Source organism: Perissodus microlepis, chromosome 4 (assembly GCF_051167445.1).
Source record: "Perissodus microlepis isolate ML-2025 ecotype Zambia chromosome 4, ASM5116744v1, whole genome shotgun sequence".
In the NCBI taxonomy this organism is placed as follows: Eukaryota; Metazoa; Chordata; class Actinopteri; order Cichliformes; family Cichlidae; genus Perissodus; species Perissodus microlepis.
In genome coordinates, this window is record NC_140464.1 from 13419749 (window position 1) to 13433524 (window position 13776).

The 13776-nt window shown below is 39.9% G+C and overlaps 2 protein-coding genes across 2 annotated transcripts; both read left to right on the top strand.

Moving 5' to 3' along the window:
• The first annotated feature begins 1301 nt into the window (after nucleotides 1-1301).
• Nucleotides 1302-8358, top strand: notum1a (notum, palmitoleoyl-protein carboxylesterase a). Its single transcript, XM_084925898.1, has 11 exons — nucleotides 1302-1871; nucleotides 4291-4343; nucleotides 4468-4563; nucleotides 4886-4946; nucleotides 5024-5082; nucleotides 5174-5276; nucleotides 5387-5578; nucleotides 6006-6103; nucleotides 6203-6350; nucleotides 6448-6495; nucleotides 6585-8358. Exons 1-11 carry the CDS (start codon nucleotides 1513-1515, stop codon nucleotides 6886-6888), a joined length of 1521 nt encoding a protein of 506 aa, XP_084782024.1. The 5' UTR covers nucleotides 1302-1512; the 3' UTR covers nucleotides 6889-8358.
• Nucleotides 8359-10343: 1985 nt separating this feature from the next.
• Nucleotides 10344-12732, top strand: myadml2 (myeloid associated differentiation marker like 2). Its single transcript, XM_084925902.1, has one exon. The coding sequence runs from the start codon at nucleotides 11208-11210 to the stop codon at nucleotides 12117-12119; it is 912 nt and encodes a 303-aa protein (XP_084782028.1). The 5' UTR covers nucleotides 10344-11207; the 3' UTR covers nucleotides 12120-12732.
• The last annotated feature ends 1044 nt before the right edge of the window (nucleotides 12733-13776 follow it).

Consider the following 13776-nt stretch of genomic DNA (forward strand, 5'->3'; position numbering starts at 1 on the left):
TTGACCAGCCAGTTTCCAAGCAGTTACAGCCCTCTCTCGGCAATGCGTCGTAATAAGTCTTGGAGTTCTGTTTTCTATTTCAGAGCTCTTGCCTTCGTGGATTGTTATGAAAATTGTGATGAGTTGGTATGAGGAGATTGTATTAAAAACACGGGCTTATCCTAATCCTGCTCCCACAAAGCTGATACAGCGCTAATCAATAAGCTATCTAAGGCTAGAGTTCACATCAGAACTCTCGTGGGCATGACAAAAAGTGGTGTAGCGTCACAAAAATACTATCTGTGAAAATAAATATAAAAGTGTGCATAAGTGTTGTTAAAGATTTTCGGTTGACTTTAGAAATCCCTGTAATGTCCTGTCCAATGAGCTCAAGTCAAAACGACAAACGTCACCAAAACACCATCGTGAAGTCTCACTTTGATGAATGATCCCTTTTGCCCTGTGGGCTACACTTTAACTTAAATGTGTCCTTAAAATGAGAGGTTGTTCAAGGGAAGCCTACCTCAACTGTAACGAGGCATTCCTGTGTTAAAAAGCTGGCTTCCCATCAGGATGCTCTGCTCGACTTAAAATATACAGTAGAGCAGGAAAGTTTGGAAGAGACTGAAGTGGGAGGGAGGAGGTGAAAAGAGGGGGAGAAAGAGTGATGGTTGCTTTGATCTTTTGGAGGCCCCATCTGGATAAAAAAGGAGGGGGGGGGGGGGGTGTCTAAGTCCCTTTTTCTAAACCTAAAGCAAAACGTGAGCAACTCAACTCGTCAGAACTGGAGCTGATTTTTTTTATTTTTTTTTTAATTTTTAAGAGGTCTGCAGTTTTCTTTCCCAGGTGGAGTACCGATAACAGACGGTGCTCTGTGAAAAATGATCAACTTTTACTTTTAAGTTACATTTAAAAGTGTTGAAAAATATTTTTTTTTTAAAAAAAAATTATAATAGGTAAACTCTTAAAAATAACCTGGCTAAATATTGACTCGACTCTGCCAGTTTATGTTTTGTTTTTTTCAAGCAAGTGTGTAACAAGATGCATATTCTCACTTCATAAATTTGTGGTGGAATGGGAAATGGCCATTTCAAGGCCAATAAAAGCCACCACATCAAATAAAACATTGCGGATCAAAAGAACCAACGCATGGACATTTTTTTCCCTCTATAAATTAAAAGGGGGGCGGGGGGGTAGTCTGCCAGGCTTGATCGTGCCCTGAGTCCTGCCCCGCTACTGTGATTGGCTGGACGGTCTCACAAGGGGGGAAAGTTTGAATAAAAAACAAGCGCATGGCACCAGTGTTGTCGTTCAAGCTTGTGTGCTTGGTCCAGAAGGGCTTGAGTTGTACCAGACAGATGAGGAAAGAGTTGTAGGCGCACTCGTGAAAGAAAACCAAAATTAGGCCTGAAAGTATTTCCAGTTATTTCAGCAGGTGGCTACAAGTGGTCTCAGAGGACTTTTGATTTTACCTGACATTTAATTTGTCTCTTTTGGAAGCTGACAAGTGTTTTTTGTTTGTTTTTGTTTTAAATGAGAATTTGGAGAAAGGACGTCAAAAAGATGACACTGATCAGAGTGGTTTCATCAGTGCTGCTGCTGGTACTGATGCAGTCCGGAGCTCTTTGCGCACGGAGGTTTCGCGGTGGCCGCAACCCACAACCGCGACGCTCACCGCCTCCTCCCACATACCGGGCAGACCGGGGTGATACCACCGAGAGCTTCCCTCTGGATTTCACCGCGGTGGAGGAGAACATGGATAACTTCATGACACAAGTGAAGAACCTTGCGCAGTCCCTTTACCCCTGTTCGGCGCAAAAGCTTGACTACGACATGAGGCTGAACTTTTTGGAGAACACATCAGTCACCTGCAACGACGGCAGTCCTGCGGGGTACGTAACAACTGACCATAAACATGTATGAGGTTACTGTCAAGTCAAAATGAGGCCAGCTGGGCTAGTAGGAGCTGTTATTTTGCCTTAAGAGTGCTTCAGCAGGACTCATCCGTCCTGCTGGTCATTAAAGTAACCCACATGTATCTGGCCTGAGGAGAAAGTGCATCTCCGTTAATTTTCTCAGTATTTGGAGTGCTGAATCGCGTATTTTATTTTCATTTTCGATCAAGAACCATATAAATGTTTTTTTCAAACATATTAAAAGAATATATACAAATAAAATGAGAATAAATGATTAAAACAATGTCCTGATGCCTCAGTCAGAGTAAAAGATAGACAGCTGCTTTGCGTCAGTGAAGCGTGAAATTTGCGGAGAGCCGCATGGCCTATGCTTCATTTCCTTTGCTTCAAATTAGAATGCAGGTTTTGCGCTGCAGAGTTTCGATTTAACTTTTTAGACCCCCGCCCATCTCTGTCCGTCTTTCTCTGATGAGTACTCGGATGGTTGACCTGTTCGTCTTTCAGGGTGGATGCTGTAAAATATCCATAAAAATATAGTCGATTTTTAACTACATTTTTATAGAAGGTTAGATTAGATTTTTTTCAGTTGTTTATATTGTTAATAATATTGTGAAGCAAAAAAATTCATTGTGAAAAAAACCCAACTCTACTAAAGAGGAATAAATCGTGCTGCTAAAACAGTAAACGCCAAATATAGTCCCTCCTTCTCTAAAATAGAAAAGGCATACAGACTCTGTTTTCAATGCAGTTACAAGAAGATAAATTGTAGGTTAAAGGTCAGCGGCACAGATCGGTGTATAGGTGTAGACGGTTTAATGTGTCATGTCTGTCTGCGCATTATGCTGCATCACAAGAGAATGCTGAAACATTACACACAACTACACGCGTACTCATTATTCACTGCTGTAAAGCATGTTGTGTAGTCGTGAATACTTTGGTTGTCGTTCTGATTTGTTTGCCGCAGTACATGGGAACTGATCAGAGAGGACGTTTTTGACTGAAAGGTGTTTGTGATATATGTGACTGAGCAGAGTGAGCTGTGCATTGCATGGCGGCTCCTGGCTGTGTAAAGCGTGGGGACGAGCGCACGCAGGGAACAGTTACAGGCACAAGGCCTTTCATTCACTGTGGCTGTTGTCAGCTGGGATGCTAATCCATCAATTGTTATAGCTACACGGATATTCATAAGTATGTAACGTAAAAGGGAAAAAAGTTACTAGAGCAAGTTACTAGGAAGTGAGTGGGTTTTTCGTCTGTTGGAAACTTGTTTAAATAGGTGGATTGACACAACACCTCCCCTTTGTTTGTTCAGCTTGTCACTTCTGGCTTCAGTATGTTTGATGGAAATAAGAGTGAGCTGCCTACATCGCTGAATAATAATAGTTAAAACATTAAGCGCAGCCAAAGTGTGATTCAGTGTCTGAGTTAGCAGCACAGAGCTTCAGCCAAGTCTGTTTGCCTTAAAGTCATTGAAATGTGTTTGGCAATCTTCTGAGTTGAGTCACTGGTAAAATAAAGCAGATATTCAGTGAAATGGGGGAAAAAGGCATCAACATCACAGAAGCACATTCAGAAGCCTCTTGTTTCTGCAGCGAAAGCTACTTTACACACCCAAAATATTTAATTTTCCTTGTGTTTCTGTGTTTTTGTTGAATAAAAGATGAGGATGTTTTGGTTAGGACTGCACCCTAAACCATGGGTGCATTGCCCTCTTCTGGACTGACCACAGACAGCACATATCTCCAATATTCCAAGATAGGTTTCCTACAATCTTAGAGCAGCTATAGCTCAGAGTCATGTGTCTAAGTGCATTCTAAGGGCGTTAAATTGGGCTTATGCGGGTTTGTTGGCACCTACTGCACCTGAGCAAAAGAGTTTTATTTCCTATCATGCCATTACTTTGGATGGCAGCCTTGGTTTTATCCACATTTTATGACATTGTGTTCAGAGTGAAGAGATGATGGTACGTTGCTTATTATGGAAAAATACCATCTACTGGAATCTACAGTGGAACCAGGATATGGGAGAGGATGATGTTTATCTCCTTTTCGATCACTGTATCAGTGTTTGAAGTGCAGCGTGTACACACAGCATCATTGCTTTCATCCGTGGCACCTTTTTGAGATTAGCATCAAGTTTGGGGCATCCTTGTTTGTATTACTGATGATGCGATGTGTGTATTTTACGCTTGGGTGCAAGCACTGATGTAGAAACAGTGGCCACATTATCTTTCAGTGTCTATTTCTTTCTCCATAAGAAAGTCAAACCTGTGGGCCAAGATGTTCATGCAGGCAGCGTAAAGCAAAACTTGAGGAATTTAGAATCATATACACATATTGTTTAAACTCAACCATGCCTATTATCGTGTGCTCACTTCATTCTTTGGTTCTTGCAGGTACTACCTAAAAGAATCTCGAGGCAGCAGGCGGTGGTTGATATTTTTAGAAGGTTGGTATTTTGGACTAAACTGATTCACCTCAACACATTTCTCATTTCACGTCCAGTTACACCAAAAAAATCACATGTGAAATGATCGTTCCTATTTTTTTTTTATTGGTATATCTGCCTGCAGGTGGCTGGTACTGCTTCAACAAGGAAAACTGTGACAGCCGATATGAGACAATGAGAAGGTTAATGAGCTCCTCCAAGTGGCCCCAGACTAAAACAGGTGAGCCTTTCCATCAGCCCCACTGTTGCTCCACCCGTGGCTCCTGACCACAAGGTGAAAAGCATACCTGCTTTTAATGCCTCAGCAATTAAAAGGATGGGATGCATCTGTGCTCATTTACAGTGTTATTGAAACTGACACCCAGTCATAATGTTGCTGCGGTGTAGGGCTACCTGGCGCCCACCACTAAAGGAAGAGAGACGCCTCTCTCTCTTGTTGCACTGTAATAACTGTAATCCATGTGGTAATGATGATGAGTAAGAAGAGGATGTGTCTCAGGGAGCCAGAATGGCTAATGATACACGTCGGTCTGTCTCTGCAGGCACAGGGATCCTGTCTCCACTCCCTGAGGAAAACCCTCACTGGTGGAACGCCAACATGGTGTAAGTTGCCTTTTGTGCTCATTGATGCCCAATTTTTAATCACAAGTGGCATTTTAAATGTTACGTTTGTTGTGTAGGTTTGTGCCCTACTGCTCCAGTGATGTTTGGAGCGGTGCTACAGCTAAAACAGATCAAAGTAAGAGACACCACTAAAGTCTCAAAATCTTGACATGTATTTGTCCTTAAAGAAGAGTTGTTTAGTTTGTTTGTCTCTCTGTTGTACACAGGTGGTTATGCCTTCATGGGCTCACTCATTATTCAGGAGGTTGTGAAGGACCTGCTGAAAAAAGGTCTGGAAAATGCCAAAGTCCTCCTCTTAGCAGGAAGCAGGTGTGTTCACATGTAAACCTATTGCCCAGGGTTTTATATTGAAAGCTTATGCACGTCATTCTTACTGATGTATGTGTACTGATGAAAATATATATTGTTTTTGTATGAAGTGCGGGAGGTACTGGCGTTCTTCTGAATGTTGACCGTGTGGCAGAGATGCTGGAGGGACTGGGCCACACTGCGATACAAGTGCGAGGCCTTTCTGATTCTGGCTGGTTCCTGGACAATAAGCAGTACCACTGCACTGACTGTTTGGACACTGCCAGCTGTGCCCCCACTGAGACCATCAAGAGAGGCATCAAGTATGGGATTTCTTTCAGTTTAGCTTTATTTATTTCATACCGATATTTATCTCAAGATACAGATTCCTATGAAATTATAGATAGAAGTCCCAACAATAAGACAATAATAGCAAGCACTGCTAGATGTGGCTGGCTGCTATGGCTGGCTGGGGGGAACAAACAAAACATGCGACAAAGCACAATCTCTAGGAAAGAGATGATGACATGCATTAGTCATATATAAAGGCACTGGGAGTGAAAAAGCACATCATGCACGAGCCCAAGCAGTCTGAGCCTCAAGCAGCCGAACTAAGGAATATTTCAGTGTCACCTCATGCATTTATCTACAAGCATTATTAAAATGAAAAGCATTAAGTCTAGTCGTTAAACTGAGATCACCAGGTTGCTACTATACCCATCATATCCTATCTGTGTCTGTTTCTATTAGGTACTGGGGAGGGATGGTACCAGAACGGTGCAAACAAGCCCATGAAGGAGAAGAGTGGAACTGCTTTTTTGGATACAGAGTCTTCCCGTCTATAAAAAGTGGGTTTATGATCTATGTGGATACAAGTAAATGTGCATGGTGATGTGATCTACGAATACTCACATTGTCTGGCTGATTTTTTCATTTTCCCTGAGCAGGCCCTGTCTTTGTGGTCCAGTGGCTGTTTGATGAGGCTCAGTTGACAGTAGACAACATTCAGCTGACAGGTCAGCCTGTGCAGGAGGGCCAGTGGCGCTACATCCAAAACCTGGGCACTGAGCTGAGGAACACACTCAAAGATGTCCCGTAAGGCCATGCATCTGGATTTCAGGTGGAAAATTTACAAAGAATTATTGCAAAGACTTTTACTGATTACTGTTTTTTTCTGTTGTTTTTTCTTTAGGGCTATGTTTGCTCCAGCATGTTTATCGCATGAAGTTATCACCAGAAAGTGGGTATTATTCATTTTCAAAAGGCCTCTTCCCCGCTGTACAATTTTCTACCTGTGTGCTGACAGCGCCCTCTTGTGTTGTGTTCTAGCTATTGGATTGATGTGCAGGTTAAAGGCACCTCCTTGCCCAGAGCGCTGCACTGCTGGGACCGCAGCCTCCACGACAACAGGAACAACAAGGCTCCGCCTAAAGGCTGTCCTGTGCATCTGATTGACAGCTGCCCGTGGCCACACTGCAACCCCACCTGCCCCACCATCCGGGATCAGTTCACAGGGCAGGAGATGAATGTCATTCAGTTCCTCATGCACATGGGCTTTGATGTGCAGAAGATGGCCCAGCAGCAGGGAATGGACCCCAGCAAGCTACTGGGCATGCTCAGCAGCGGCAGCTAAAGGGACACAAACAAACAGGCATTATCTCAACGTTAAACTAAGCAGAGTTGGCTGGCTGGTCTCTCTGGCCAGTCTCCCAAGCCTGATACCTCCAACTACCCCTCCATCTTCACAACCCATTCTACCTATAATGAATTTCCTCTGACCTCCTGTTTACTTTACTCCAAACCTCAGTCAGTGCAGGGACTTTGACCTTGTCCCACAATCCCTTTTCTCCCATCTGGTGACAAGTACTGTGGCAACATACCACAATGACAAGGCACAACTCTTTGCGACTCACCATTTAAATTATATTTTGTTTTGTAAAAGAAAATATCATGAATGTAATCCAGTTTTAAGGATGCTCACTGATGTTTTGTTTTTATGTTTGTCCTTCCATATAGTTTAAATTTAGTCATTGCCACAGTGACATAGGGATGCTGTTTTTGTTAAGTAGCCAATATGAGACTGTTATCAGTGCAATTGGGCCCTAGCATTTTTCTGTAATTGGAACTCTCATTGCAAAAATGACTGACATCAAGGCAGATATAGGAAAATATCATAAGTGCGCTAAGTGCTGAATCAGAAAGGAGATATTTTATATTTACCTCTAACAAAAAATAAAAGCATAAACAATAGCGAGAGAAAGACAACTGACACTGATGCTCTAATAAACTCATAGCAAAAGACTGTCAGTTAGAATAACCCTGTTTGAACTAAACAGGCAAAAACCATGTGTTATTACAGCTAATGAAAGTAATGCAATAAGACATAGTGTTCCTATAGCTGTAACTCCCTTGATAGCGTCTAAACCAAACTGGTATATTTTAAGATTTCAGAATGTCCCCTTTAGTCGTTTTACAATGCTAACTGTGGTGCTAAAGTGGATCTGGTTTAATGTCTATACATAGTTATACAAAAACCACAGTGCCATCACATCTAAGCTATACCTCTTACGCACAGGCCGCATCATCATGACAAGACAGTTCAAAAACTCATGTTAGGTCACCTCAGTAGATCAGCAATCCTCAAATCAATGCAATGAACATTTAAAGGGAGACGAATATTGTGTATTGTATTTTTTGAGTATATGTATAGGCTCTATCAAGTGTTCACTATTGTAACTCCCTTCTTATTATTATCTCATAGAGATCACTTTTTAATATAATGACAATGTTGTATGTAATGATGTCTTTATAAATGATGTTTTTAAAGGGCCTCTATTTCGCATCACACCAGAAAAGGAAAAGTATTACTAATTGTAATTTTATTCTGTAACATATTTTTTAACAGGAAAAAAACTCAAGCTACATTGGTAATTTACATATTTATTTTGTTATGTAAATCATATTTATAAGTGCTATTTTCACAGAGAAGTGATTCTTTGTAAATTGTAAATACATTGCTGTTTTTCTCTTTGTGTTGACTGCATGTCTTTGTATCAGACCAGAAGAAAAGACACATAACATAATATACTACAAGATAAATATTTTTTGCAGTCTTGTGATTATTACTTCTATAAGGTCTACTAAAATGGTATTATTAATGTGTAGAAGATTTGGCATTACCATACTAAACTATACTTAAAGTCAGTGACTGATCACTTTCAAGAAATGTGGTTATCACCTAAAATAAGAGAAATATTTCAGAGTAAGTGAAGTGATCTGGTGGATAAACAAGAAAATTTCATTATAAGTTCTGCAGACCAAAAGGTACTACAAGCTACAATAAAAGGTGTGCAAATGATGCAAAACTAAGCCGCCTTGCATAATAAACTCTGCACCATGTGGCTCTTATCTTGCTGTGTATTTGAGCCTAGTGCAGGGTGTTTATGCTACCTGCACTGCACAGATCACAATTTAGCTTTTGTTCACACATACACTCACAGTGTGATGGTATCTACCACGCAAGGGCCTGACCTAAACATCAGGAGTAGTCTGGAGCCTTACTTACAGTTAAGCAGTTCATGGGCAGGACAACCTGGGCATCAAACCACTAATTCACTTTTGCTCCTGAGCCACAGCTATCTTTACACATGCTTATCAGCATCTAAATGTTCTCTCCAAATTATTTACGCATAAAAACCTTGCTCAGAATAACCCCAACTTGTCCTCCCATGGCACGTCCATCACAGACAAAAAACTTATTTTGAGAAAAATAAATTCACACCCTACTGGAAGCAATTAGCTAGCAATCTTAGAAAGGCGTACCGCTTTGATCTTTCAGAATGAAGACCAACAGGAAACTTTGTATAACTCACATCCTAAATGGAAGAAAAATTTGACAATTAAATAATACGTTAAATAATATATTCACAAACACAGTAACACATGTAGGTTTTAAAGTAGATAGGTAAAAATGATCATTATTGTACAGGAATTAATATACACTATTGCAAAATACCAGTTTAATACTGTACTTTAGAAAGTTTATTGATAAAAAAGCATAATAATGATGCTTTTTGTTTTACTGTTTTACATTACTGCTAAAAATTGGGTAGTTTTACCGTATTAATTGCTGCCAGTAAGGAACTTTAATTTGAAATTTGTGCTGATAACCCAGAGATGGGTTTGGGTTTTTTTTTGTTTTGGGCTAAGAAGTATTACTGTTCTTAGCCCTGTGATAGATTGGTAACCCTCTTGCCTTATGATGGCGGGAACAGGCCTGACCCCCTGTCACCCTGAATTAGATAAGCGGATAAAATGGATAGATAGTACTGTTCTCTATATTACCTGTATAACAGCTCATTCCCTAACAGTTCAACTGCTGTAAACTGCCCAAACAAAGATGATAAAGCCTCTTTAAAATTCCACACCAAATGACATATTCATTTTTAAAATGCAGTGTTTAAGGCAATTTTGAGTAACTTCCTCCAGAGCTGAAAAAATGCTGCTTTGAACTTGAAACTGAAAATAACTTGTTTTTATAAGTAGTTTGCAGTTATGTATGCAGTAAGCAGTTATGAGTATTTAAGTTTGCTTTTGTTTTTTGCAATATTCTAATTAAAGAAATGCATATACATGCATGTACATTTCTAAAATTGTTTTAATAGTGATTTTATGTAAGAATATCCTTGCAATGTTTAAATTTTAAAAAACGAGGATACTTATATAAGAAGGTTAAAATATTTTAAGTAATTGCCACTTCATTTCTACCTCCCTTTCATATGCATAGGTCAAATCTGCCATCGCTTGTGTATAATCATCCCTCTGAACCTGTGTGTAATTTATGCCTCTAATGGGAGTCTTAGCCCTCCTCCCTGTCATTACACAGTGTGTAAATGCCAGTTTCTGACTGTGGGAGCTCTGACTCAGCCACTCTGGGTGCTCCCTAGAAATAAGACTCCCAAACTGCCTGCCACATGCAGCCTCCCACCCCTCTGTGGAATATAGACCCCCTATTTATAGCGCTGGCGAGGCCTGTAACTCTGGGCTCGGCACAAACTTTCATTTAAACAACCACCCCTAGCAATCCACCGAGTGCACACTGACAGAGACAGGAGGAGCAGGGTGTGCTTGCGTGAATAAGAAAGAGTGGGAGATCAAGTCTGAGAGGCAAGAGAAGACAGAAAGCAGCGAGACAAAGAGCAAGAGACAAAGCCGACAGTTTGAGTGATTCTGGTGGACAGTTTAGGGAAGAAAAAGAGAAAAGAGAAGAATTTATAAGGACTGAGTCCATGAGGAGTTGAAGTTGACTGACAGGACAACAAATTTGTCCACCTGTTTGGTACTGAGGGATTTTGCTGGAAGATTGATCTTTGGATATCAATTTTCAAAGAGGGCTGATTGGAGAAGACGTTACTTCACTTTGATATTTTGCTAAACTGGAAAAAGTAGTGAGGGAAGAAGCCAGCAAGCAAGGCAAGCAAGAGAAAACCAAGATTTCAAAGGTCATACACTGCAGCTTTTGAGTAAGACTCGATCATATTATTATTACATGAAACACATTTTGAAATCATTAGAAATCAACTGTTATTATTCTGCACAGAAATTAGACTCTTTTTACAAACTTGTGCAACCAAGAAGAAAGAAACCTATCAAAAAGATAGCTTATTATCAAAGTTGACTGAAAGTCTTTTCTCATTTTAAGCTATTGAACAAACTTCTACATAACAATGTACACATGTAACCTGAGCTTAAACACACTGCTGTAATTACAAAGCAAGGTCAGGAAAGAAATTACAGACATTTGTAATTAAGGACCATCTATAACAGGAAACCAAAAAAAGGGTGAGGTCTGCGCGAAAAAGACAGAGGAGGCCGCAAGGACACCAACACGGGCAACGGGACATTAAGAATCTCACCAGCAACAACAGCTGCTTTAGAGGGACAACAGGCATCATGGATTCTCAAGGAGGACATTACCTCAACAAAGAAGCTGTGCTGTCCCCTTTAGGAATAGCCCGAATGTTCCAGCTACTGTTTGGCTGCACCATAATGGCCCTTGTGTCCCACAGCGCAGGCTACAGTGCCAATTATGGAATCTTCTGTATGTTTGTGTGGTGCTTCTGCTTTGCTGTCACACTGGTTGTTTTCACCTTGGACATTACACGGCTCCACACTTGTATGCCGATTTCCTGGGATAACTTCACTGTGGCCTTTGCCATGCTGGCAACACTCATGTACATCACTGCCTCTGTGGTCTACCCCGTTTACTTCCTTCAGACAGAGGTTCCCGATGAGGAGTGGGAAATCCAAATATACCGCATTGCTGTTACAGTCTGCTCTGCAGTCTGTTGCTTCCCCTACGCAACTGAGGTGTTCTTAACACGAGCCAAACCAGGGGCTGTGGTTGGATACATGGCCACTGTGTCTGGTCTGCTCAAGGTGGTCCAAGGTTTTGTGGCCTGCATCATTTTTGGGGCCCTGGCTAATGACAGTGAGTACAACCAATACATTGCCACCCAGTACTGTGTGGTGGTGTACAGCCTGTGCTTCTCTGTCACTGTGATAGTGGTCGTACTGACGGTTTCTGGTAGGACCTCTGCCCTGCGGTTCCCATTTGATCGGTTTGTGGTCATCTACACCTTCTTTGCTGTGATCCTCTATCTCAGTACTACGCTGATCTGGCCCATCTTCAGCTTCGACAGGAAGTATGGCAACACTACTCGTCCCGAGGACTGCCCACGAGGAGAATGTCCGTGGGATAGCAAGTTGGTTGTGGCCGTCTTTACTAACGTCAACTTAGTGTTGTATTTTGTAGATCTTGTTTACTCCCAGAGGATTCGCTTTATCTCTAGTTCTGCTGTCTGAAACCACCACCAACACCCACCAACAAGTTCAAGGTCATATCCAGTTTGTTCTCCATATCCAGGTCTATGTGAAAGACTCAATGCCTTAAATCCACCATTTCACGGTGTTATGTAGCCAGTGTATAACACTTTTTTTTAATTAGCAGTATTATCTAGTTTTTATGTTACAGTATTCATCTAGTCCTGAACTTCTTCCTACCGTAGAGAACATGCACCATGGAGAAAATCTCAGAAACTCTGTCCACAGACGACTCTGGGAAATATATCCATCTCTCTAATACAGGCATCCATCTTATCTGGGATGGACCTAAAGAAGTATCAGACCAGTGTTATGTCATTCAACCTTTCAGAGGCTTGGCAATTTATTTAATACTATTTATATAACAATAAACAGGGTGGAAATATATTTCCTAGATATGTTTAGTATCTGTTAGGTCAACAGTTTGCACTGAACATAGAATATGGTTTTGGCTTTCTGGCCACTTTGCTGTATTTTTTTTTCCAGTTTAGATTATATTCCCCACATATGTTGAAGTTTATACGGTTTGTTTTAATTTACTGAATGTCAATTTTTTTTGAAGGCAAATGTTTGGCAGCAGTATTAGATTTGTTATTTTGTTGATACATTACATGTTGACCACAAGCACGAGTGTTAACATTCTTTTTCCCATGTTTGTACTCTGTTCTGTGTTTAATAAAATGTCTGTGTTTTCATTTGGCCTTCTTTCACTTCTTTGCATAAAGTAGGACTTAAACACACAGTGTTTTTCATGTTCTAGGGTAATTTGCTGCTACCAGTGAAACTATTTGTACAATTTCATGTTTTTTCTTTATACTTGGTAATTTAGCATAGACTGGGATTCGCCAATACGTAACTTTTTTTCTCTTTTTAAAAAATAAAGGTTTTCCAATGTGTTGATTGTTCATAAAATGCAGAAAGAAAGAAAAAAGATCAAGCAGCATATGCTAGTTTGTTTAGCCTACATGTAGTCAACAATTTTAGAGAAGCTGTTGAGTTAAATAAAAATGCTTATAAACATTAATGCCTAATAATGTAGGTTTTAAAGTATAATGTAGTTTAGAATGTTTAGCTTTTTTTAAAAAAAAAAGCATTATAATGTTGCTTTTTCTTTTACTGATTTACTTTACTGCTAAAAATCTGCTAGTTTAACCACGTTAATACAGAAAATACATGCTGATAACCCATATATATATATATATATATATATATATATATGTATATATATATATATATATATATATATATATGTATATATATATATATATATATATATATATATATATGTATATATATATATATATATATATATATATATATATATATATATATATATATATATATAAATAAAACTCAAATATGCTGTACCCTGTTATACTATATGCTTAAAATGAGGTAGTTTTACTGTTATTTCACCATGTTAATACAGAAAACACTTGCTAATGGCTGCCAGTAAGTCACTTTAATTCGACAAAAAGCTATGACCTGTCTGTATGACACAACTTTAATCATTACAACCACAATAAGCACAGTAACTACCTGCTACTGTTGAATAGCTAACAGATATAAACAGGTTTACCGACAGGATAATGAAGAAACTTAAGAGAAAAAACGCCTAACTCGGAGTTACTACTTACAT

Coding starts and splice junctions, on each gene's coding strand:
- notum1a (XM_084925898.1), top strand. CDS start 1,513: ATGAGAATTTGGAGAAAGGACGTCAAAAAGATGACACTGATCAGAGTG. Junction 4,947..5,023: donor TGGTGGAACGCCAACATGGT/GTAAGTTGCCTT, acceptor TTTGTTGTGTAG/GTTTGTGCCCTACTGCTCCA. Junction 6,496..6,584: donor CATGAAGTTATCACCAGAAA/GTGGGTATTATT, acceptor GTTGTGTTCTAG/CTATTGGATTGATGTGCAGG.
- myadml2 (XM_084925902.1), top strand. CDS start 11,208: ATGGATTCTCAAGGAGGACATTACCTCAACAAAGAAGCTGTGCTGTCC.